General features: G+C 44.2%; 1 protein-coding gene across 3 annotated transcripts in view; it reads right to left on the reverse strand.

The window, feature by feature from the left end:
• Window positions 1-455: 455 nt before the first annotated feature.
• Window positions 456-23,042, reverse strand: part of CHST11 (carbohydrate sulfotransferase 11) — a 188,006-nt gene continuing 165,419 nt past the window's right edge. For all 3 annotated transcript variants that reach the window (XM_064155424.1, XM_064155423.1, XM_064155425.1), the window contains exon 3: window positions 456-5,619. In XM_064155424.1, the coding sequence (XP_064011494.1) occupies window positions 4,771-5,619 (849 nt within the window). In that variant the 3' untranslated portion in view covers window positions 456-4,770. The remainder of the gene's footprint in view (window positions 5,620-23,042) is intronic.

The following is a 23,042-nucleotide window of genomic DNA, read 5'->3' on the forward strand; positions in this document are numbered from 1 at the left end:
TCACTAAATTTGCCTTCAAGCCCAGCTGGAAGTTTCTGCTTTGGGGTTAGGTGTGGCCTCAGTGAAAACCACAGATGAGCTTATTTGAGAACTGCTGGAAAGGTTTAACTGAAAGCCATTGTTAGTAAGTTCACCTGAAGTTGGACAAGCAGGTGGCCTAAAGCTTATCACATAGGTGGAGTTTATGTCATCTGACTTGCTTCAGGTGGGACAGCATTTCCATGACTGCAACAGGTTTTAAATTGACAGCTCTCATCCTTGCTGACTTGGAACTTGAGAAAGAGGTTCTTAGATGGCTTTGGTTTTCTTGCTCCATAGCAGTAGATAATTCTGAGTCTTCTGCTTGTGCCACCACAATAACCCTTGTGAGAAAGCAAAGCTGTGCAGGCAGAAATCCCACCCTGATGAACCCACCCTGAAAGCAGGAGGCAGAAATAAAGCACACAGAGAGGAACTTTCTTTCTTCAATTTAATTGAAGTTACTTAGAAAAATAATCAGGCTTGAATGGCTTTTTTTGTTTCTAAGGAAAGATCCATGAGCAGTTCACACTTGTGTTGGCAATGTGTAATTTAGCTTTTTTTCCTTTATTAACAGTATATTTAGGTATGAGGAGATACTTTTCTACAACAAGCCTTCTACTGCATACAAATAGGTTAAAAAAAAAAATCCACCCCCACATCGATGTTAAATTATTCGTACACATTTTATTGTGCATGCATGTAAGAAAATAACACTCTCTGTAACAAGAGTAATAGTAAGGACAGTCCCTTTTTGTACCTGAAAAGTGCAGCAGACTACAGTGAAACCCTAAAACGTCTGGGGTCAAATTATCTCTAAAAGCACTTCTGCTTGTGGGTTATTTCTTGTCTCGCACAGCGCATGGTGCGGGCAGCTTGCACGGTTCTCTGGTAATGGGCATGGTTTAGGAAGAGGCTGAAGCGTTGATGGAGTCAAGTTTGGGAGGGGCCTCCCACCACCCAGGAATCATCACTGTATGCTGACTGACCAAATCCAGCCTGGGCTCCAGCTTACAGAGCTTGGTGCCATCGGAGGGGAATGGACACTCAGCTGTGAGTATTGTGTCTGCATGCTGCTTGGCTCGGTGCTGGCCCTGCCAGAGGCAAGGAGGCACCAGCTACTCAGTAATGAAGAACACCATTCCTCAAACTCAGCAGCAGAGGACTGGTGACAAGTGGGGAACAGGACCTGCCCTGCTGGGTCCTCTCTGCACTCACCGCAGCTTGACCATATAGCCTGCTAAGGAGAATCTCCTCAGGTGGCCCTTGTGGTCCCCTGAGCACAACTGCATTTTGCATTTTGCTATGGCTGCACTTTGCGTTGTTGGACTCCCAGGCTCAACTGTGGCCACAGCAGAAATTAATCCAGGAGCTCAGGAAAAGACCTGCCTCTCCTCTTCTTCAGCTGGAGGAAACTCTTTGACCTGGTGAGGACTTTGTGCTCACCGCACAGGACACACAATCCTCCAGCATGTCAGCTGTTCATTTTTAAACACAGCTGCAAAACCCACTCACAGCACCCCAAAATAGACAGAACACACTTAAATAAGCAGTCTGTAGTCATTTAGGATTAAGGTTTTTAAAAACCAAGTGACTTTTAAATACTCATTTCAGTCCACATGAAAGCCATCTCAGTACTGAGCATCTGCCCACAGGGCAGCCCTCTGCAGGGAGACAGAATCTGGCTGATCAAACCCAAAAGCTGCTGCTACAATTCCCAGCTGGAGCAGTGCTCACCTCTCCAATCTCAAGAACATGTTTTTCAGCTATAAAATAGGGGGGGGGTAGGCTGTGTCTTCAAAACAGTGAAACAAAGGAGGGTATTTCAGAACAGATTAAAGCCCCAAAAGGAAAGGGGAAGCACCTCCCATTTTAAACATACTTTCTGAAGCATTTTTTTCTTAAATGAAAAAAAAAAAATCACATCACATCCTGTTGGAGGAATTAACAACTACGTGAAGAGAAAACTGGACCAAAAAAAAGAGCATTGTCAGCTACAAGACCAAACAAGCACACAAATAATTTGTGGGAAATATTAAGGGGAGTGGGGAGGAGGGGAGAGGACTACGAGGATGATGAGGGGACAGGAGGGCATGGCTTATGAGGAGAGGCTGAGAGACCTGGGGCTGTATAGTCTGGAGAAAAGAAGACTGAGAGGGGATTTGATAAATGTTTATAAGTATCTGAAGGCTGGCCAGGAGCAGGGGACAGGCTCTGCTCACTTGCTCCCTGTGATAGGACAAGGAGCAATGGGTGTAAATTGCAGCAAAAGAGGTTCTGCCTCAACACAAGGGGGAGCTTCTTTACTGTAAGGGTCACAGAGCACTGGAACAGGCTCCCCAGAGAGGTTGTGGGGTCTTCTTCCCAGGAGACTTTCAAGGCCTATCTGGATGTGTTCCTCTGTGATCTGTGTTAGATAGTATTGTCCTGCTCTGGCAGGGGGGTTGGACTCAATGATCTCCTTGGGTCCCTTCCAGCCCCTAACATCCTGTGACCCTGTGAAGAAGAGGAGGAATCTACCCTCAGACAGGTATTTATTTTTTTAAACAAAAGCATCACCACTGAACTACAAACAAAAGCAAGCCAGGGCACACTGCGAGAGGCACTTGCAACAGCTCTGCACACTCTAAATGAGACAAAACTGCTTCTGAGTAAAACAGAGGTCAGCAACCATGCAGGAATCCAGAGCTGTCAGGTGCAGGCAGCCAGCACTTCTTCACTAGCTGCTGGGTCAGGAGCTAGACGTGAAAACTGTGGTCATTCCAGCATGGATGAGACACTTATTTGAAGGGTATGATTAAAAAAAAAAAAAGACCTGAATCCTGGCTAAGACCAAATAAAATTGGGAAAGGACTTCTGCTGCTGTTTGCTTCGTTAATTTGTTCTTCACTGAGATCTACTCAGTGACTTACTACTTATTTTTGTAAAATAAGATGGAACTGATTTTTCTTCTTACAACCACACGTGTGCTGCAGGCTAAGGTAATTCAGTGGATGTTGCTGACTACTGCACAGTACCACACTTTCCAGGATCTGGCTCTGATAGGGTTAAAACAGCTCTGCCTTCAGCTGAGTTTATTTAAACCCACTAATTTGTGGAAAGGTTTGGTCTGATCGTAAGACTGACATGCAGGCAAGTTAAAACATTATTTTAACCATCAATTAACTTTAAAACAGACTTTAAGTTCCCACATGTGCCTCAATTCAAGCCTCTGTCTCCTTTTGCCCATCAGCTACCTGCCAGCACTGTTGCTCCAAGGACAGGACAGCTTTGGGTGGCCACGAAGTATTCACCAGGCAGGCACCTGTCATCTGCTTGGCTGTGCAGCTCACCTGCACCAACCTAAAGCAAATATTTGGAGAAGCCTGCACTTGTGTCCCCTGAGCTTGCTAACAGATCCACACTGAAATCTCATGTTTCATTATTTATTTGCCATGAATAAATTATTACTTGCTTGCCCAAAACAATTGCTCGGTGTGCTATGCCTGGTACACGCTGGTACCTCAACAAGCTGTTAAACAGAAAACCACTACTGAGACATTTACCTCAAGTAAAAAGGTCATAGTCACACACCAGAGCTGACTGAGATGAAATATGAACCCCCTGGAAATTAGAAGCATTCCTGTCAATGGTATTTAGGCATCAAATGAAAAAAAAACAAGAAGGCTCCCTCTTGCCTCTAGGAAAAAGCCATGAAACCAGCATGTAGGAAGAGGAGACCATTTTTATTGCCTTGCATCTTCAGAGATCAACACAAAGATGACTTCCTGACTTTTCAAATGACATGCCCACATCCTTTCTAGTGATGTATCTTGACCAGTGTCTTTAGAGCATGTTTTACTTGTCCATCTTAAGATTTACACATTTACAGAGGACAGAGCTCATCCTAGCCCCATCCTGGATATGAATTAAGTCAATACCAACTGGTTTGGGCATTCAAAAATCTCTACAGTCACTTTTAACACTTCATTGTTTTTTCCCTCATGGACTGTCTGTAAATCTTACTTTGGGCTGGCAGGCTTCAAATTAGGAGATAATGGAACCGGTCACATTCTTGATAAACTCAGTAAGTTCAGGCTTAAACTGGCAGGCTTAAACTCAGTAAGTTCAGGTTTCTCCCTCCGAGGAAGACATTCACATTTCTTTCAGTCATGGGGCTTACATTTTATGAATCTACAAATATTGGTTTTAATTTTCCTTCTTAGGGCTGAAAAGATGGATTTATTTTTTAGTATGCTGGAGTGCAGTGTCTCTTTCTGAATAAATTATTCCCACCACTCTTGTCAATGTGTGTGGTATCAAGAACCATCCCTGTACTTATCTGCACCAGTGGCTAATGGAACAGTATTAATACACACAGCTGAGGGAAGCACAAAACCAGGCTCCTTTTCTCCAAAGAGCACCTTACCTCTGCTGCTGAAGTGACACCTATCAAGAGACCACGTTTTAAATAAGTATAAATAACATTAATTAGAATTGGAGGAATGCAAGATCAATGAACTCCACCAGAACAGAATGAGCATTTTTCAAAAGAGCTAGATCGTCACAATCCTGTTACCCTGTGAAGAGAGCTGTCCTTTCTTACAGTTGATTTAAATAATCTTGACTGTGCTGCTCGCAGCATCATTCAAAAAAAAAGAAAAAAGAGAAAATATTAATTTACAAAATAACCCATTCTCCATATTTATTAAGACAAATAAAAATCTTAAATAAAACAGGCTTTCTCTCCCCTCTCTCCCCCCGACCCATCCCTCATTCCAATTTCAGGTAGCTTGGCACTGAGTAATTGAACATTAAAAAATCCAGTTTGTAGACTTCGTACAGCTGCGTTTGGTGCTCAGAGCTGATGTTCTGGAAGAACTCTGTGGTCATTTCATCAGTAGTTCTGGTGGACTTTGCATAGGTGGGGAACTTCAGGTAACTGCCTACTCCCGCCAGCTGGAGGATGTAATTCGAATCCTCTTCGAGCGTTTCGTATTTTCCTATGAGGTCGTAGTGGATGTGGCAAGGGTGGCAGAGAGAGAACACAGTCTGCCAGTGCTCGTTGAAGGGCTCTTCTCTTTGGGTGTGTGGGTCGATGAGATACGCCACGAACTCCTCGAATTTCACGTCGTCGCCTTTACGCAGAGCTTCCTGGGTTGCGTTTTTCCTCTGGCGCCTCACGATCTTGGTGCCGTATCGCTTGTGGAAGGAAGTGTTGTACTTCTGGGTGAACTTGTTCCTGTAGGCTGACACCAGTCTCTCGAAGGGCTCGCGAACAAAGAGGAACTTCATGTAGTTTTTCAAGCGGTGGTTGATCTCTGGTATGCTGTACTGGTTGAGGGTCTTCAAGTTTGAAGACACGTGGGCTTCGTTGGCTGGGATTTCCATTGGGTCGCTGTACTTGCCTCTTCCCGTCAAAACCATCATGACTCGCTTCCAGTTTGTGCAGGCCACTTTGGGAACATAGCAATAGATCATTTCGTGATCTTCATCCACAACCAGGTGTTTGAGATCGTTGGGCGTCAGCACGCGGCGCTTCCTGCTAGATACGCTGTTTGCTCGGCACGTGTCCGTCACTTGGTCTCGTCTGATCTGATGAAGGATGGCTGTGTTGGACAACTGCAAAGAAAGCAGAGCCACCACTGTAAGTCAGGAGGCTGGCAACTACTACTGCCTTTTTGCTTATTATACAAAGTAAGTTACTGCCTGTAAAGTTCATTCTGTGGCTGAGAAAAAGTGTTCCTGTCCTAGAAGATAAACTCTTTTGTCTCAGTCTTCTGATATGTTCTGCTTAAATGCTGTTGACAAAGTGTCCAAGCTTTGCTCTGAAGCTAACACAAAGGAGCACAAGCATGGACACAGCCTGGTGGCAGGTGTATGTACAGAATCCTCACCCTGAGATGTAGTCACTGCTTAGTCCCGAAAAACAGATCTCTGCCTCCACTCTGCAGCTCATTCCACAGCTACAGCAATGCTGGGCCCTGCCTGACCTTTTGCTGCTGAGAGGTAGTAGAACAACACCAGAGTTGGAAAATTTGTCAGAATGAAGTGCGTGTGCTCTTGATGCTGATGTCTTTTATCCTAGAATATTTAACCATCACAGCTATGACCTTGTCAGAAGAAGCAAAGTCCATGGAGATTCCTGTTACTACTCAAGGGGAATACTCACTCAGTTGTGATTTCTTGAGGAGCAGGGAGAATATTAACCATGCATTTGCCTCTCTGCTAAAGCCATATTCAGGCAGAAGGAAAGAGTGCGTGGCCTTCTAACACACTCTTCTAGCACTACGTTCAGCCATAGCCCTTTGTTACTTTCTGAACAGTGCTCTAACTTTCTATTAGTGCTTTGGAGAGGCTGCAATCCCTCCGAGGGTGCACCTACATGGCAGTCGTACAAAAGCCACCTCCAGCCCAGATTGTGTCCAGCAACAAGAGAGATGCTGCCAAGACAGGTAATAAGCTCCTTTGGGAAATGGGAAATACTAGCTCAAGTACAGGACCATGCCAACAGAGGACTCTTGTGTTTGGTTATTCAGGGCCACCTGAGATGTCTCTGCATGGCAGCATTTTTCTAGGCAGCGTTGCCCTCACTGCTTCAAATATCTTTTTATGTATTCCAAATAAACTGCATTAAAGCAAGAGGGGGAAGGTTTGGTAATGTTATTTACATTTACTTAACATCACTTCTTGTGGATTTCACAGAGCCTTATGCTGAATAATTAGTTTAGCATCAAAGTCAAGTATTAAGAGAAGTATTGGCCTTCCTATTTGATAGGCAAGGAGGTCTGAGATTTCTTCTTGTACACTCTGTGTTTCAAAAGTGCTTTTCTGATAGTTAGGTTAGGTTTTCTAGTTAGGTTAATATGAATCAGGGGATGTTGCAACAAAGCAGGTGAGCAACACAGACTGTATGCATCTGCTAGTGGAGGTTCTGGTTATAGGGGTATAACGCACTTGGCAAATGATTTTGCACCAACCTGAGGGTTCATATGGGACCTCCAGGTCCTGCAGTTATGAGTCAAATGTCTGCTTTCAATACCAGTAGTTAGGCACGATTCATGTTAAAAAAAACTTCAAAGAACGCGATGCAAATGCAATTAAAGGCAAAACCCAAACCAAACCCAGGATGGGACCAAGACAGTTATAGGATTTCTGAGCTTTGGAGGGAAAGGAAACAGAAACTGCATTGTTACAGGAAGCCCTAAGAGCCCAGGTTTCACCTGCCTAAGGGGCAGCAAAAGCTTCTGCAATACAACAGCAGCAGAGACTCTCCCTCCCTCTGAGCTGTGGTGGGTTACAGAGGAATGTTCTTGTGGGATGGGCAACACCAAGAGGCTGGTGCCATCAGACCTGGACAGGAAGATACTTTTTTTCAGCACTGTATTTATGTGCCAAGCCTGGGACCTCTGTATTTTGTACAGTGCCACCCACCACTTTTCCTCTGAATTTCTTGGTATTTTCCTCATCTCATCTCTTTAGCTGCTTTGTTCCTTAAAATACCAACAAATAGCTAAACCATGCAATAGTTCAGTGCAGCTCCTTTAGACAGCTTGGCTCATCTTTTGTGCATGTGTGGTATCCCCCTGGATACCTCCTAGGTGTGCTTCAAGGGCAGTTTTGTGTTACAGTCAGAGATGAGAAGCCAGATGTGAATCGTGCTCCATGTTTCCTAGGAAAACTGGCTGGCAGGGAGTTTTCAGAATAAGATGTTAGAGAGCAGTTGTCAAGGACCACACAGATTTTGGAAGAAAATGACCTTTTATGTTAAAAAAAAAGGATATGAAATCCCCATTTCAGTTAATGCTGCCTTAGAGAGAAACAGGACTATTGATCAGCTTTTACTGGTTAGTTACCTGTAAATAATTTTCAAAGAACTAAACAAAACCCTCTGCAAACAAACATACATACAAATTGTCCCCTGCAGACAGATAAAATGCTAAAATCTCTTCTCCTGCAGATTGCCATTGTACACTCACACAGCACAGTACTGCTGTATGCCTCTGGTTTTAGAGTAAAAAAACATGTTGAATCCCCAAATGTCCTGCTACATTACAATATGGTAATGCACTGTACTTGGTTTTCTGGTGCTGTTCTTGGGATAAACACAGAATTAAGTTATGAGATTCTACAGCCTGTATTAGATAAAAGGTCAGATCTGATAATCTAATGGTTGCTTCAGACCCTAATCTGCATATGAATCTTTGTAGAGCTGTGCTTTGCTCCTGATTTCATTCCTACATCAATAGGCTAACACTTCTCCCCCATACATTACCATTAATGAGATTTTCAGACTTTCAGAGTAAGGGGGAGAAATGCAGCCTTACTATTTGCAATTGCAAATGAGATTATACTAGGTTAAATTCACTTAAAAGATGATACTTGTGCATTTTGAAGTGGTACTTGTCTCCCACTCTTTTTAAAGTGGAAGAAATGGCACACAAGTTTGGTCAGATGCATTTACTAAGTATATACCAACACCCCAGGACCAGCTATGTGTGTGCTCTGGCCTGTCTGGTGGCACACAGAACACATATGAAGTTCCTGTGGAAGATTAAAAGGGTATTGACCTATTCTCACCAGTTACAGTAGTACCATTTTGAATGGCTGATGGAAGAAGGACCACGGAAGAAACACAGTTTTAAGAGCTCTGCTTCCTTTTTTCACTTTGCCTATTAACTTCAGCTTATTAAAAAAATAATAGAAAGAGGCCACTTTTGTGACTGTGCTAGAACTATGCCAGCTACAGCAAAACCTATTTTCTTCTGCAGCTAACACACTCAATGCACCCTGGAGGAGTTGTTTTATTTGCCTCTACCAAAGAAGTGGAAGAATCCTGCTGGCTTTCCTTGAGGTTTAGTAGTAACAGCCCTCTTGCTGAAGGGGTGGCTGACATGAAAGCCACACTGGCACTGGAGAGCCTTCAAGAAGCTTCTGTAGGGTCATTATACTCTCGTAAGCTGCAGACCATAGCTCCATGGTTCCCAGAGCTGACAGCACCATGTGAGGTAACCAAAGCACTTCAATTTGATGTTTTAAAATTGTGTATCAATGTTGGGTTATCTGATGCTAATACGGTTCCTCCTCATTTTAAGTTACAGGTTAGGCTTTTAAGCCACATAATAGTTTCACTCCTGAAGCTAGTGAGGGAAAAGAGTAAGACACCATGAAACTGGAACTATATTCCTTTAAAGTAGAGGTGCACTCAGCCAGTGAAAATGTGCCCACAACTAACAAGGAAAACACACTCTAGAGATTGAAGCAGCCAGAGAGAAAAGATCCAAAGGACAGACACCTTTAAACACGTGGATGGCAGTGGCAAGTCAAATAATTAGGACCACAGGCTGTCTTCCCCCAGAGCTGTTATAGATGTGGCTAGAGTAGAGTCGTGAGAGTGCAGCTGCCGCCTGGACAATGACTGCAGCATCTATAGTCATTTCCAGAGGTCATCACTGATCCCTCAGTTCAAGAAGGCACAATAAGTAATGGCAGAAGGCACTTTAAGCAAGTGTGCAGGCTACCCTGAGAGCAATGTGAGGATGGTGATAAAGCCAGGGCTCAGCTCCATCCTTTGACAGTTCAGCTTGGACTTCAGCTGGGCATTAAAGGTTTTGGGAAGACATCTGATAAAAGCACCTATTCTTCCCTGAAAGGACTGACAACACCAAAGCTGCATTTGATCATGGGTGGCTTTTTTTTTCCTTTTCCTGTGGAAGTTGTAAAGGGAAACAGAGAAGAAGGGCATGTCAAGATCAAAGTTCTTCTTTCTTTTCTGGTGCAGCAATCAAGTTGAACAGGGAGGGAACACGAGCAGCAGGAGACTCATAAGCTCGGTGACATTTAAGAGAAGAAGAAGAAGAAAAAAAGTAGTTGGGGACACTCTGATCCCAGAAGCTTCTCATCTCTGTCATTCCCAAACTAACAGTGAGGGAGGAAAGTCAAGTCCAGCACATGCTGCTCATAAGGCTACCCTCTGTGCAGCAAGGTAGGACAGGGGATGGGGGCTTGAGAGCAGTACACTAGAGAATATACTGCTCAGCAGTATATATGCTGACCGACTGACAATCATCAACCTAAAGCACCCAAAGGTTATTCAAGGTAAACCACAGTAATGAAATGAGAGGTATTTTCTTCTGGTTACTTAAGCACAGCAGGATAAAATAATCTTTGAGGGCCTTTCCAAGCTCAATGGCCAAGCAGCAAGTTCAGATTTAAACTAGGACATTTTAAATTAATGTTCTTTTTTTTCTCAATGTAGCAATCTACTGGTAACTAGGAGCAGAGATCAATCCCATTCACAGCTGTCTGCACTGGAAGCACTTTTGTATTAGGATGGAAATATCTAAGTGTCACTCAAGAAAGCCATGAATTAATTCTGTCTCACTATAAAAAAAAAATTAAAAAGTCAGTGTGCAAAGAAGTATCCACCCCACTTGCAAAGCAGAGTGTTGATGATTTCTATTGCACTGCCTGCAGCTGCTGCTAGTTCTGCACATTACTGTAACTGAGCTCGCAAGCAACCTGTGCTGGGAGTGCTAACACATTTGGGCACGGCAGACTTTAGGGCAAAATTACCCAAATTAGAGTGGAATAAGGAGGGCAAATATTGTGAATGGGATTTTTAGTCTCACGTCCTACTAAATTGATTTTCCTCTTCAGTTTTGCCTTTAATTCTTCAGTTACACTTGTGTTTGGTTACTGTCCTATGCTAGAACTAGGATGGTTGCTGTGGCATTCCCCTTATCTGTGGTCTAAGCAGTCAAAATCAGCTACATCTCTGCAGAACGTCCAGTTGGGTCTAGCTGGTAGGACTATTAAGCTTAACATAAACCAGAGGTCATCACCACCAGATTCTCCTTAATGGCATTTGTTCAGAAGAAGTGTGTGCAGTAGGCTCATAACCCACTGAAGACAAGGTCTTAAAGTGACTAACTATAGGTGGCACTAACGGTCCTAGTTATGTGACATTGAGAAAGACTGGCATTTCAGCTGACTAAAATCTCTCAAGTGTTACCAGCTCTCCTTGTACTTCAGCTGACTAAAATCTCTCAGATGTTGCCAGCTCTCCTTTCCCCAGCCCATCAACCACAGCAGCCAAGTTCTAGGATGTGTTTGTTAGGTAATATATAAAATGTTTCTCAGTATCATTTGTATTCCCCCAAAATGCTTAAACGGTTTTCACTGAGCACAAGGTTACATACAAGAGTGTTCTCAATCTTGTTTTCACATAAAAAGTGCAACTAAGATTCTTGCAACCCTGATGGACAGCCTTGAAGTTACAAACATATCTTAGACTGGTTTAATACTTGGCTTTCACAATTTGCATCCAGCACTACCCTATTTAATGTATGCATATTCTGTACACCAAATTATAGTTTGTTTTCTTAGGAACATTCAGCATTAGACAAGAAGGGGGAACTAGCAATTCCTCAGATTTGATAGTTCAAGCATCAGTGTCTCTCAAATACCCACAAATAATTATTACTCTTTGCAGATTTCTACAGATGACAGTAACACAATTACAACTATGCAGATCAAAACACTGGAGCTAAAAGAACAACTGCATTTGAGAGAAAGGGATTGTATTAAATTCACTTGGACTGCTCTTGGTTTTGTAAGTGACAGCTTTGCAACGTTTCATACTTTGACTTATTTCACATTTCACAGCACATTATTCTTGACTGTTTCAAAAATCTCCAGCACTGAAATGAGAACCCCATAACACCTCAATTAATACTAGTTCCAAGTCCAATAAGGTAGACTAGAAAGCACACCATGTGTACTGGAGATGGAAATACTTAACGTCTTCCTTGACAACTTGCAGACAGGCAAACTGGAATACAAATTTCCTATGAAAATCTCTCAACAGAGTGTCTGGATAATAGAAGATAATTAAACCAATATTAACTTAGGAGCTTTTTTACTAAGTGAGAAAAATTTAGGGACTGATTATACCCTCTGAAGGAAACTCCTGAATTATTACAAAGCTGCTTTCTTTTCTCCATTTCATGCACTGAACTCACTGCCCCAGGAAAAGATGAGGTCAAATCTGTGTTTTTTTCCAGTTCTCTATATTGCAACCTGATATAACCATACCATTTTCAGGTCCTACTGTCCAGGATGCACCGGGGCTAACAAGAAGGATTGAAGCTGCTCAGAGTAAGCCAGTCATACACAGAAGCTGCTAGAACTGTATCATCAAAAACTGTCAACAGCTTCACACAGTCCCTCTTTTTTCTTATGCATATCCTCAAGTTTGTCTATGTGAATGCATGTAAAAGGGAAGGGTGAAATAATTCAGCAGTTGCACTGCCTGGTGGTCAGAGGCTGCAGTTACCCGAGTAACAACACATCCCAAACCCATATCAACTTCAGCATTTGCTCTTTTTTGAGTGCTAGAAAAGAAACTACACTAAGCTAGTCACAGAGAAGACCCATGTGTGTGGCCTTTTTGGCTTGGAGAGAAAGCAAAGTACTACAGTGAGTGTAAACGGTTGAAAAATCAGACTGACACACCAGCTGTGTTAAAGTCAGCATTTTACTCAGCCTAAAACTGTCATATAGAATCATAGAATCAACCAGGTTGGAAGAGACCTCCAAGATCATCCAGGCCAACCTAGCACCCAGCCCTAGCCAGTCAACCAGACCATGGCACTAAGCGCCTCATCCAGGCTTTGCTTGAAGACGTCCAGGGACGGTGCCTCCACCAGCTCCTGGGGCAGCCCATTCCAATGCCAATCACTCTCTCTGGCAAGAACTTCCTCCTAACATCCAGTCTGTACTTTGCCCGACACAACTTGAGACTGTGTCCCCTTGTTCTGCTGCTGGTTGCCTGGGAGAAGAGGCCATCCCCCACCTGGCTACAGCCTCCCTTCAGGTAGTTGTAGACAGCAATGAGGTTACCCCTGAGTCTCCTCTTCTCCAGGCTAAACACCCCCAGCTCCCTCAGCCTCTCCTCACAGGGTTTGTGTTCCAGGCCTTTCACCAGCCTTGTTGCCCTTCTCTGGACACGCTCCAGCACCTCAACATCTCTCTTGAATTGTGGGGCCCAGAACTGTCACACAGTAAGACATGGATTTGGGAAAAAAGGAGCAAGCCTCCTTTTAAATGACACCTCCTGTATACTCCCAAACACCTTTGGAAGCCTGCACATTCCCATTCTCTCTACCAGAATCTATCTGGTGTCAGGACTCACAGAATATGTAGGGTTTAGGGCTAGTAAAGTGAATGTATATATCTTGTAAAAAGCATTTTCTGAACAAGGTGATGGAAACTTTGCAAGTCTCCAGGAAGACTGGGCAGAAAGACCTATGGCTGGCCACATTGGGGCTGAAGGACATGCTGACATGTGTGATGCTGTTCTGCAGCTCTGGGGGAATCTTAGACAAGGAAGGCAAAATCGAAGTGAATGAGTTCAAATGCAATACACACAATAGGTAAGAAACCATTAGGAAGGCCAGAAGGGTCTCAAGCTGGGAATACCTATAGCAAAAATGTCAGTGTGTTTCTTGTGATTTAATTCCCAGAAGACAAGTTTGGAGCCTCGTGTTGTGTGTGCAAAGAGAGCTTTGCATTGTCCATCCAGTGGCTGATGGGGGCCGAGAGCAAAGAGGGAAAGAAGGAGAATTTGGCAGATGGCCAATCATTTTGGTTTTTTTTTCCCACCTCCCAACAAAAAGAGGTGGATGAAATCCCAGGCTGGGGACTCAGCTGCTGCGGTGGCGTGAGGGTGATGGAGCAGCGCTGCCTTCCCACAGCAGAAGCTCTGCTGCCAGGAGCCTGACCGCCGCGCAGCGTCGCTTTGACAGGAAAGGATGGGGTGTGATGAATCTGTCCGCTCCTGGCTCATTCTTTAAGTGCAGCCATAAATCATTGCTTCTATTAAAAAGCTGAAAGGTCTGGCTATGCTATGAATTGAATTTTAAAATGAACACTTTCTGGCCTTGCCCCTGCAACACACGCCCAGATGCACACACATGTAAAGGCTGGAGCTGAGCTCATGGCTTTCTGGACCTGTGCATGTAAGCTGCAACACACACAGACATAACTGCAGTCTTTCTAGTACTTCTCGGCCCCCCAGGCATGGATGTTTCACCTCAAAGCTGCAACTAACAGCCCTTAGGAACCCCTACTGTCAATGGACTTAATTACTCTAAAGTGGGATTGACAGGAGCAAGAAGTGATCTTGCACTCATGCTGGTAGGAGACTGGGAGCAGGGACCTGAGGGTGGGACACAACAATATGCCACTTTTGAAAGAGGTTCCACTCAGCGTTCTTGGCTGAGCAGGAGCTGCTTGCCTCTGGGCTCACCTGGGAAAGCCCTTTCCTGAGGATACCTTTCTGCTGTCTGTAGTTGCTTGGGAAAGGGCTGTGCTTGCAGAACTGTCTCCAAGTCACCAGGAGCTCTAGATAGGGCCAAAGGGACTCTTCATCCTAGGACTCCCAGGCTGCTACCAACGCAGAGATGAATCATGAACTGGGACAACCCAAGCCTAGGGACAAGCATTGAGAAACTTGAAGCCAAGAGAATGACTTGTAGCTGCTGTAGTCTGCTATTACAACTCTGCTGTGGGAGTTGTAGAAGTGGTTTGCAAGGAGAGGCTTGACAACTGGTTAGGAAAAAGGCATCTGTGGACATCTGCAAATGGTGCAGCAGGAGGAGCACTGGGCAGGAGATGCAGGGAATCAGTCAGGGTGGAGCTGGGAGTAGCCCTTGAAAAACAGAATAAGAAAGTGCATTTTAATGTAGCTGGCACCTAGGAGACAATGGAAAAACTGACATTTATTTTTCTGTTGTAAGAAGTTGTGGTAGTAAGGATGAGATAAAGTGGGTGGAGGGGGAAAACAAGACAAAACAGATACGTAAATACTACAAAAAACATCAGAAATTCCACAAGGAGGAAGGGAATAATCTTCTGTCTGGATTCACTGTGGTTAGAACAAGCAGAAATATAGCTAAACAAGAGAGGCTCAGTTTTGACATAGGGAAAATCCCAACAGAAAGGATAAAATATGTTTGTACTGAAACAGGCGGAGGAATACCTCGCAAAAGGAACCTCCACCTTCCTGAAAAGGTGTCAGGGGGACCTAAATGATCCTTCCATGTGGGCAGGCTTCTCCTTGTGTGTCCTTCAAGTTTCAGGAGCCTGGCATAGTGACTTCTGAAGTCTAGGCTCACTGTTGCAAGTCTAGGTGTTTTACATGCTTCAGGAACAAGGCTTCCAGCACATGCTGCAGAGCCACACAGGCGGCGAGGGCAGGTAGTGCTCTGAACAAAACTCCCCTCAGGAAAAGGCAAACAAATCAAACTCTGGTGTGAGCACAGAGCAGACAGGAGCTTAAGCACCATCAAGAGAAGACACCCTGTGAGATCCTGCAAAGGACATGGTGGAGGAGGTGCAGAAGGCCTGAACTCATGCCTGAGACATGAGTGCCCTGCACACACCAGCAGCTCTGACCTGGCAGCCGATGCTAATGGATTTCTCAGTAACACAAATCATCCTCCAGTACCTCTGGGTTGCAGCTTAGGTGTCACACAGTCAAGCAGAAATACTTATTTTCTTCTCTGCAGGATATCTGCTATTTTAACTGAATACAATTTACTCAGTCCCATGCTAAATCAGGGTAGCACATTTCCAATTTTTAACTCAGCATGCAACACACCAATATTGCTCCAAAGCTTCTGAAACCCAAATGGGGAAAGCAGAAGATAGTTGCTGCATGGCTGGTTTTTTACATATATTTCATTGGCTTTTGCAACATGCTGGAGGAGAAGGAAGCCCTGTAATTATGTGTATAGCTGTGTTGAGCCTCTGTTCCCTGATAACCAGGGCAGGCACTCTGTGTGGGATGCTGTGTGATGTCCCTCTCTAACATCTGGGAGTTGTGACAGACAGGCAGCTGTATATGAGCCAGCAGTGTGTCTAGGTGGCCAAGAAAGCCAATGGCATCCTGCCTTGTATTACAAACGCTGTGTCCAGCAGGAGTAGAGAGGTGACTGTCCCCTTGTATTCAGCTTTGGTGAGGCCACACCTTGAGCACTGTGTTCAGTTTTGGGCACTGTAATACAAGAGAGATGTGGAAGTGTTGGAGTGGGCTCAGAGGAGAGCAATGAAGCTGGGGAAAGGCCTCGAGAACAATAAACCTTACGAGGAGTGACTGAGGGAGCTGGGGATGGTTAGCTGGAAAGAGAGGAGGCTGAGGGCAGACCTGGCTGCTGTCTACAGCTCTCTGAAGGGACACTGTGGACAGGCTGGTGCTGGTCTCTTCTCACAAGTAACTGGAGACACAACAAGGGGTAAATGGCTTCAAGCTGAGACCGGGTAGGGTTAGATTGGACATTAGGAAAAGGTTTTCCACAGAGAGAATGGTCAGGCACTGGAACGAGCTGCCCAGGGAGGTGGTAAAGTCACTGACCCTAGATGTGTTTAAGGGTGGTTTGGATGTGGTGCTTAGAGATATGGTTTAAGGTGAACTTTGTAGAGTAAGGTTCCAGTTTGGACTTGGTGATCCTGAGAGACATTTCCAACCTGGATGTTTCTGTGATTCTATGATCTCCTCCCTTCCATACACAAAGGATACAGATTCAGGCTCCTCCCGAGAAACGCCATGGCTGTTTTCTTTAAGGGAAAGTGTGGAGAGCAGAAATGATCATGCCTGAGAGAGTATAACTCTGCTGAAAGCTCTCTCCCATGAGGCTCATTTTCTGTCTAACTGGACAGTGCAAAGGCCCAGAGGAACAAAACTATTTGAATGAATTAATCTGGACACAGCCTGGTAAATTACCCAAATACTTTGTATAATGGATTTTTTTCTCCTCAACTAAACTATTACAAATGAACACTAAATTTCTTTTACTTCTCCTTGGTGAGGTCACATTTGGTCAGACTAAACATTGCTGTTGTACAGTAACAACTTTTCCTGGCACATTTGTCCGTGCTGCTCACTAACATTCTCTGAAGGCAACCAACCAGGGCTGCTCACTCTCCGCGGCTTTAATTACAGCTAACCCCAAACTTTTCACTTTGCTGCTGCTGTACAAAGAAGAATTAGATGACCCCCTGCTTGAAAAGACAAAAGGCCTTTTCTATCAAAATGCTGGCATTCATTTATAATCTTAATTACAACAGGCTTCACAGGAAACCTCCCTGTGGCGGAACAAAGTAGCACAGAAATAAGACTGTGGGCTAATATGGAAAGTCTGTTTCATTGACAGCTTCCTAGGTCTGATTTCTGCTACCTTAAGATGTACACTAGGGACTGCAACCCTGAGGGATGCTCAGCACCAAACAAGGCAGCAGCAGTGGCTTTGTCCAACTCTCATGCTGTCAGGATTAGGCCCAGAGAGGGACTGAAGATGCACCATGACACAGAAGTGGCATTAATTTGACTTTTCACTATTTTCTGACTTTAATTTTTTTCAAACATGGATGTTTCATTCATTGTGCACTGAAAAAATCTCACTGCCAGTAGCTGACCACAAATGCCTCCACCACAGGCTTCTCTGGAAAGCAATGAGTATCTGCACAAGGCTTTCCTCTCTTTTGGTCACTGACACCTCTTCCCAAATGCCAGCATGCTCCATGCACTGCGTCAGCTCCCCACAGGTGAGAGCACCCAATGCTCTCTGGATCTGGCCAGATCCAGAGATCTGTCTCCCTCGGTCCCTTTGAGTTGCAGCTGAGGAGACCTCAGCACAGCAACAAAGGAACAGAAAACACATTTAGGCAATCTTCTTTAAATTCTTTAAAATGTCCTATTTTTAAGCATCTGACTTGCCTCATTAAGCCTTCTCATGTCAGAGCATGAGGGCAACGTTAAATGCAACTTTCACCAGCGACTTAAGACAACTGGAAGGCACAATTATTACCATGATGCCTTGTTAATTTTCCTTATATCTACAGCTGTGTTTACTGTGGTTTCTAAGGGTTCTCTGTCTCATCTAATAACTGATCCATTTAGGGACTGCATATTAAATGTTAACTTACAAATGGAGAAACAAATTCATACTGTTTAACTGGCAGCTATGTTTTTGTATCTGTTCCCTCAGTTACACCCTGAAAGAAATTGTGCATCATCTTTTTTTTTCTCCCCTCTTTTTAATGCTCATTCTTTTTTAAACTTCCCAGGGAAAATGAGCAGAAAAGGCCATTCTGAGGTTTTGCACTCAGGATGCTTTCACAGATGCTGAATGTACCCCAGCCTCCCGTCAGTTCCCTCTCTCTCTGGTGAGAAGGTCAGCTCCCTCCTTGCTGCTCTCATATCCTTGACATCTGCCTTGTCCCACCTGCAGCTTGAGCATGCCAACAAAGATCAGAAGAAAAAGGAGCTCCAAGACTGAGTTTTCAGCTAGTTCTTGCCCTGCGTGCAAAATCCCCCAAGTCCTTGCTGTCCCTGAGCTGACTGTAGTGCTAGGTAGGCACTTGTGGCATTTGTGATCATGGAGGGCACTAAGAGATTGGGAAGACATCTCCTGTCCTTGAGCAGCAGGGCAGGACAAGCAGAGGAGAGGTACCAACCCACAGCTCTCTAGCTCAAGGGGACACAGTGTTACAGGCAGGAGTGAGTTGAGGCATCCAACTGAGCCAAGAGTGTACACTCGATGGAAACCTGCCCTCTGCAGCACCTTGGGGAACAGGATGGCTCTGTACCAGCACCAGTACTGTTCTACCTCCCACAGGGTCCCCTACACAGCAGAGGGGTGGACTCTGCCTTAAGATGAACCCCTAAGCACAGGTAATGGGTAGCACCTGTCAGTTTACACCCAAAGTGCTGCTTTGTAGTGTGAGTCTTGGAATGTACTTACAAGGGAACTGAGTGCTTGGGCATCGATACCTCTAGATACCACTGGCTTCTGCTTGCCTTCCCTTACCAGCCTGTTACTCTTCTCAGGGCTTTTTATGTTTATAAGCTGCTTACTTTCTCTTTGAGCAACAAATAATGATAGTAAGCTGGGCAGAAATACGCACATCTTCCTACATATACACACACAAACATCTCTGCCCAGACCCCAGTGGTGAGCAGCTAGATTGTCACACCCAACTTACAGGGGTCACACCAGGGCACAAGGGTGCTTCCAGGAGATATGGAAGCACTGGAAGACATTTTCATGTGTAATTAAGGTGGAACTGAAACATTCAGTAACAGTGAAGGGAAAGCCTGCACCACTTGCTTAGCAAGGTGGTCTGAGAAGCATCCCTGTTGCCCACAGCCAGTCAGCACCTGGAACTGCTGTCGCATTTCTGATGGTTTCAATCGAAACAGCTGAGGCACCTAGTGGCTCCTGAGAAACAATGGGGGCTGATGCCCTTTTGACTTACTGAGCAGAGGTCATCTTTTCTCAGGAGCTTCCAGGTGATGTGGATTTAGGAGCAGAGAAGTGGTAAGTTCACATACTGTGGGAAGAGCTGATGCTCCTGACAGGAGGAGTAAATCTAAACTACAGTTTCCAGCTAAGAGAGCTGTCATTTTAGATTCCCTATGCAATAACTTCCACCCACTGGATCCATGAATGAAGAGCTAATGGTTCCTACTCCAACCTGCTGCAGTATCCATCTTCACGAGGCAGGGAGAGCTGCCAAGCACTATTGTGCTATTTACCCCATGGAGGTGCTTCCATGCCTCCCACAAGCATGCCAATAATTAACAGTGGTCTTTGCTCTTTGAATGTATCCTGTCTTTTATGAAATGCATCAGCACAGCTGACCCAGAGATTAAGGATGGCATCCAACTGCTCTCAACCCTTTCAGTCCTGCATTTCAAATATAAAACTGATTTCATGAAAGTCTACTTATCCCATAAAGTCTGTTGTTTCTAAAACCCTTCCTGAGGTTAATACTAGCTGGAGCAAGTCACCATGTGAAGGTCTATATGTGAGGGTCACATATAAATGGTTTTGATCAATTCTATACCCATTCCTGCAATCTGTCCCCATGTTTATCTTCCACCTGCTGTGTACCCCAGAAAAAGCAGTACTACTGCTTCCAGGAACAAACAAATTTCATTCAGCTTCTTCTGTCTTCCTGGGTGCTCTCTTTTTCCAGCTCTCTGTCACCTCTGCTTATGAACATTCAAGTGCAAGCCTCTGGTTTTAGTCCCTCTCTCCAGTGTTCTTCAGAAGTGGTCAAGGTCCCTAATGCATCTTATTGACACCACTGTGTTCTCAGCCCCAGGGTAATGTAGTACAGGGTCCAAGGCAATCTCAGTTATTTTAAGGTTAGCCTAAATTCTTCATTCTTCCTGAACTTCTTTTTCACTTGTGCCTATCACTGTTCTTTCTTCACTCTCCTTGGCTGCTCTTTGTTTCACCCCTCCTGCATCTCTTTTGCAAGCTGCACTCAATACCACTGGAACTGAAGCTGAACTTTCAAACCCACAGAGGGCTGGGAGCAGTGGGAGGAGACGCAAACATTTTCAAAGGAAGACATGAATGTTAAACAGAATGAGTAAGAGGCTGCTTCAAAACACACATAGTGCTTAGGAGATTGAGATAAAGCAGCTACCATACATCACTAGTTTAAACCTGATGCAGAACATCTGCTCCTGTTTCACTTTTAATGATTCATGTTCACTTGTCTGCAGCTCCAGAGAGAGAAGGACCACCTGAACAGAGATAAACCACAGGTTCACTTACACCATTTCCAGGAGGAAAAACCACTTGCCAAGATTAGCTGAGAAAAAATGAACTGCTGAAGGGCCATCTAGGCTATGCAGAGCTCACACATCAGCCTAATAATACTTTTCATTCCCTCTTCACCCACCTCAATATTTGCAGACAGGATTGCAGGATTAGGTCTCTCTCATCCTTCCCTCCCCAGTTAGCTTTGGGGATTGGTTGAGATCAGTATATCTTAGGAGCTCAACTACAGTCTCAAATTACAGCTTATTGGAGATACTGTGAGATCTCTCAGCTCCCTACAGTGAGGCAGGTGGAACAGTCCTGAGTCCACTAAAATACACACATATTTTAGCTATGACTTGCTTCGCTAGGGACTGAAGGCAACAGATGTCCACAGTCAATGGGAATAAATGCTGGGTCCCAAACAAAACTCAGATAAACTGCAGAGGGACCTGCAGGTGCTGGCAGGATGGATAATTCCTCCTGAAGCTGCTTCTGCAGCTGCTATTGCAGACTGAGGTCTGAGATAAAAATAACACTCAGTACTTACGTGGTCTTTTTCCACCTGTAACTTTCAAAGAACAGTGTTTTGTCCATGCTGCCAGATGTGAGAGGCAAGCCACAAAGAACCAGTCCAGTGTTGCTGTATCTTTCTACCATCTCCACAAACTGAACCTTGTCCTCTCCCAATATCTCTTTCCTGTCAAGTGCAACTCTGCCAGGTTCATGGCAACTCAATGCTGCCAGTACTTTCCATTTTATTGGATTCTGCTCCTATCTTAAGATGGGAGATTGGGCTTATTTTTCAGCCCTGGTTCCTGGTATTTCTCTGGAGGAATTTCAGAACAAGCTGTCTCTTTAACTATTTGTCCTCTCTGTAGTTTCTAGTATTCCCAGTATTACAAAATATTGATCTGGAGTCTCAAAATATAGGTTGAGAAATTGCGGCAGTAAAGAATGCTGGTATCAGCAGATTCCAGATAACCAAAGTATTTGGCTTAAACTTTCCCTCTTCATTATTTCTTCCCTGACCAACACCTGTGAGATTCACCATCGAGTGTAAATTCCCTAGCAAGTTGGTGCCTCTGAGAAATTAGTAACAGATATTCAGTGCTGCCTATTGTGAAAATGTATAGCACATACTGCAGAAACACAGATAGTTTCTCACTTCTCTTGTATGCCACTGAGATCTAACAGAAAGCCATCAAAGTCAGTACACTCAGAGCATTCCAAGATGTTGTACAGGGGTTTTTGAAACATCCCTTCAGTACAAAAAAGAGGGTTACATGTGTTGGTCTGGTGCTTAATTTGATAGGATGTTTGTCACACCACTGAAAATCAGCCCGCATGTTACTGAAAAAAACCCCAAAGTTCATCGATCTACAAAGGTTATGTTGAGAAGTAAAAGAAGGCATTTGTTGTTGTTGTTTTAACTGGAAAGTACTGAGTTCACTGCAAGAAACAGAGACGTGAGAAGCATACAGTTTCTCTGGAATAGGTGGACAATATTAAGCCAAAGCAGCCCACTTTGGAGGAACAGCATCAAGAAGTTGGTTAGCAGGTACAGTTTAAATGAAGTACTGCAACTCTGCCTGCCTCCTTCAGCCTACCACACCTCACTGATCTGCATTAAAATCAACTAGAAATGCAGTAAAGAAGGTGAAGGAAAAGAAATAGTCTGAATGACTCACTGAAAGAAACCCAACCAGTAGCAAAGCCATGGGCTGCCCGGGAACAGCTCTGTGGATTTGAATGGCATCCAGGAAATCAACCTAGTTCCTTGACATGAGTACAAAGATGAATGAATGTTCTAAAATATCTGTCCATGGATGACAGGAGAAAAAGGCAGGTGAATAGGTTTTGAAAGTGTTACAGTCCCCTCCAAGGAAGCAAGTGGAACCAGAGCCTAGCTCTGGTGTTAGAAACTGAACAGGAAACATAAACTACACATGGTAAAAATATTGCTTCTATGTCTCTGGGCTGAAGAACTCCCTTTGAGAAGCAAAAGTTTTTAATGGCAGGAGGATGACATCTCTCTGGGACAAGGCAGGAAAGAAAACAGAAAAAAGCCTGTGATAGATGAAAACTGCTAAACAAAAGAGACTGTCTGGGTAGTTAATATTTATGAAATGCAAAAAAGATTGTAGTAATATAAGAGATAACACAAAGCTAATGAAAGCTGAGTTGTTCTGAATTTAGAAAAACAAGATGCAGAGCCTGCAATCTGGAGCTGTGCTATCACAAAACCAATTCCCCTGTTTCAGGCAATGTCAAAACAAAAAATCCCACATATGGGCCTGATCCAAAAAACAGTGGAGTCAGTGGAATGATTCCTCTTGATTTCCAAATGCTTTTGATTTGATTCTGAATTTCTGATGTTATTAAGAGCTGTACACCATGGCTGTCATACTCAGTGCACTGTGTAGT

The sequence above is a fragment of the Pogoniulus pusillus genome, chromosome 15 (genome assembly GCF_015220805.1).
Source record: "Pogoniulus pusillus isolate bPogPus1 chromosome 15, bPogPus1.pri, whole genome shotgun sequence".
Lineage (NCBI taxonomy): Eukaryota > Metazoa > Chordata > Aves > Piciformes > Lybiidae > Pogoniulus > Pogoniulus pusillus.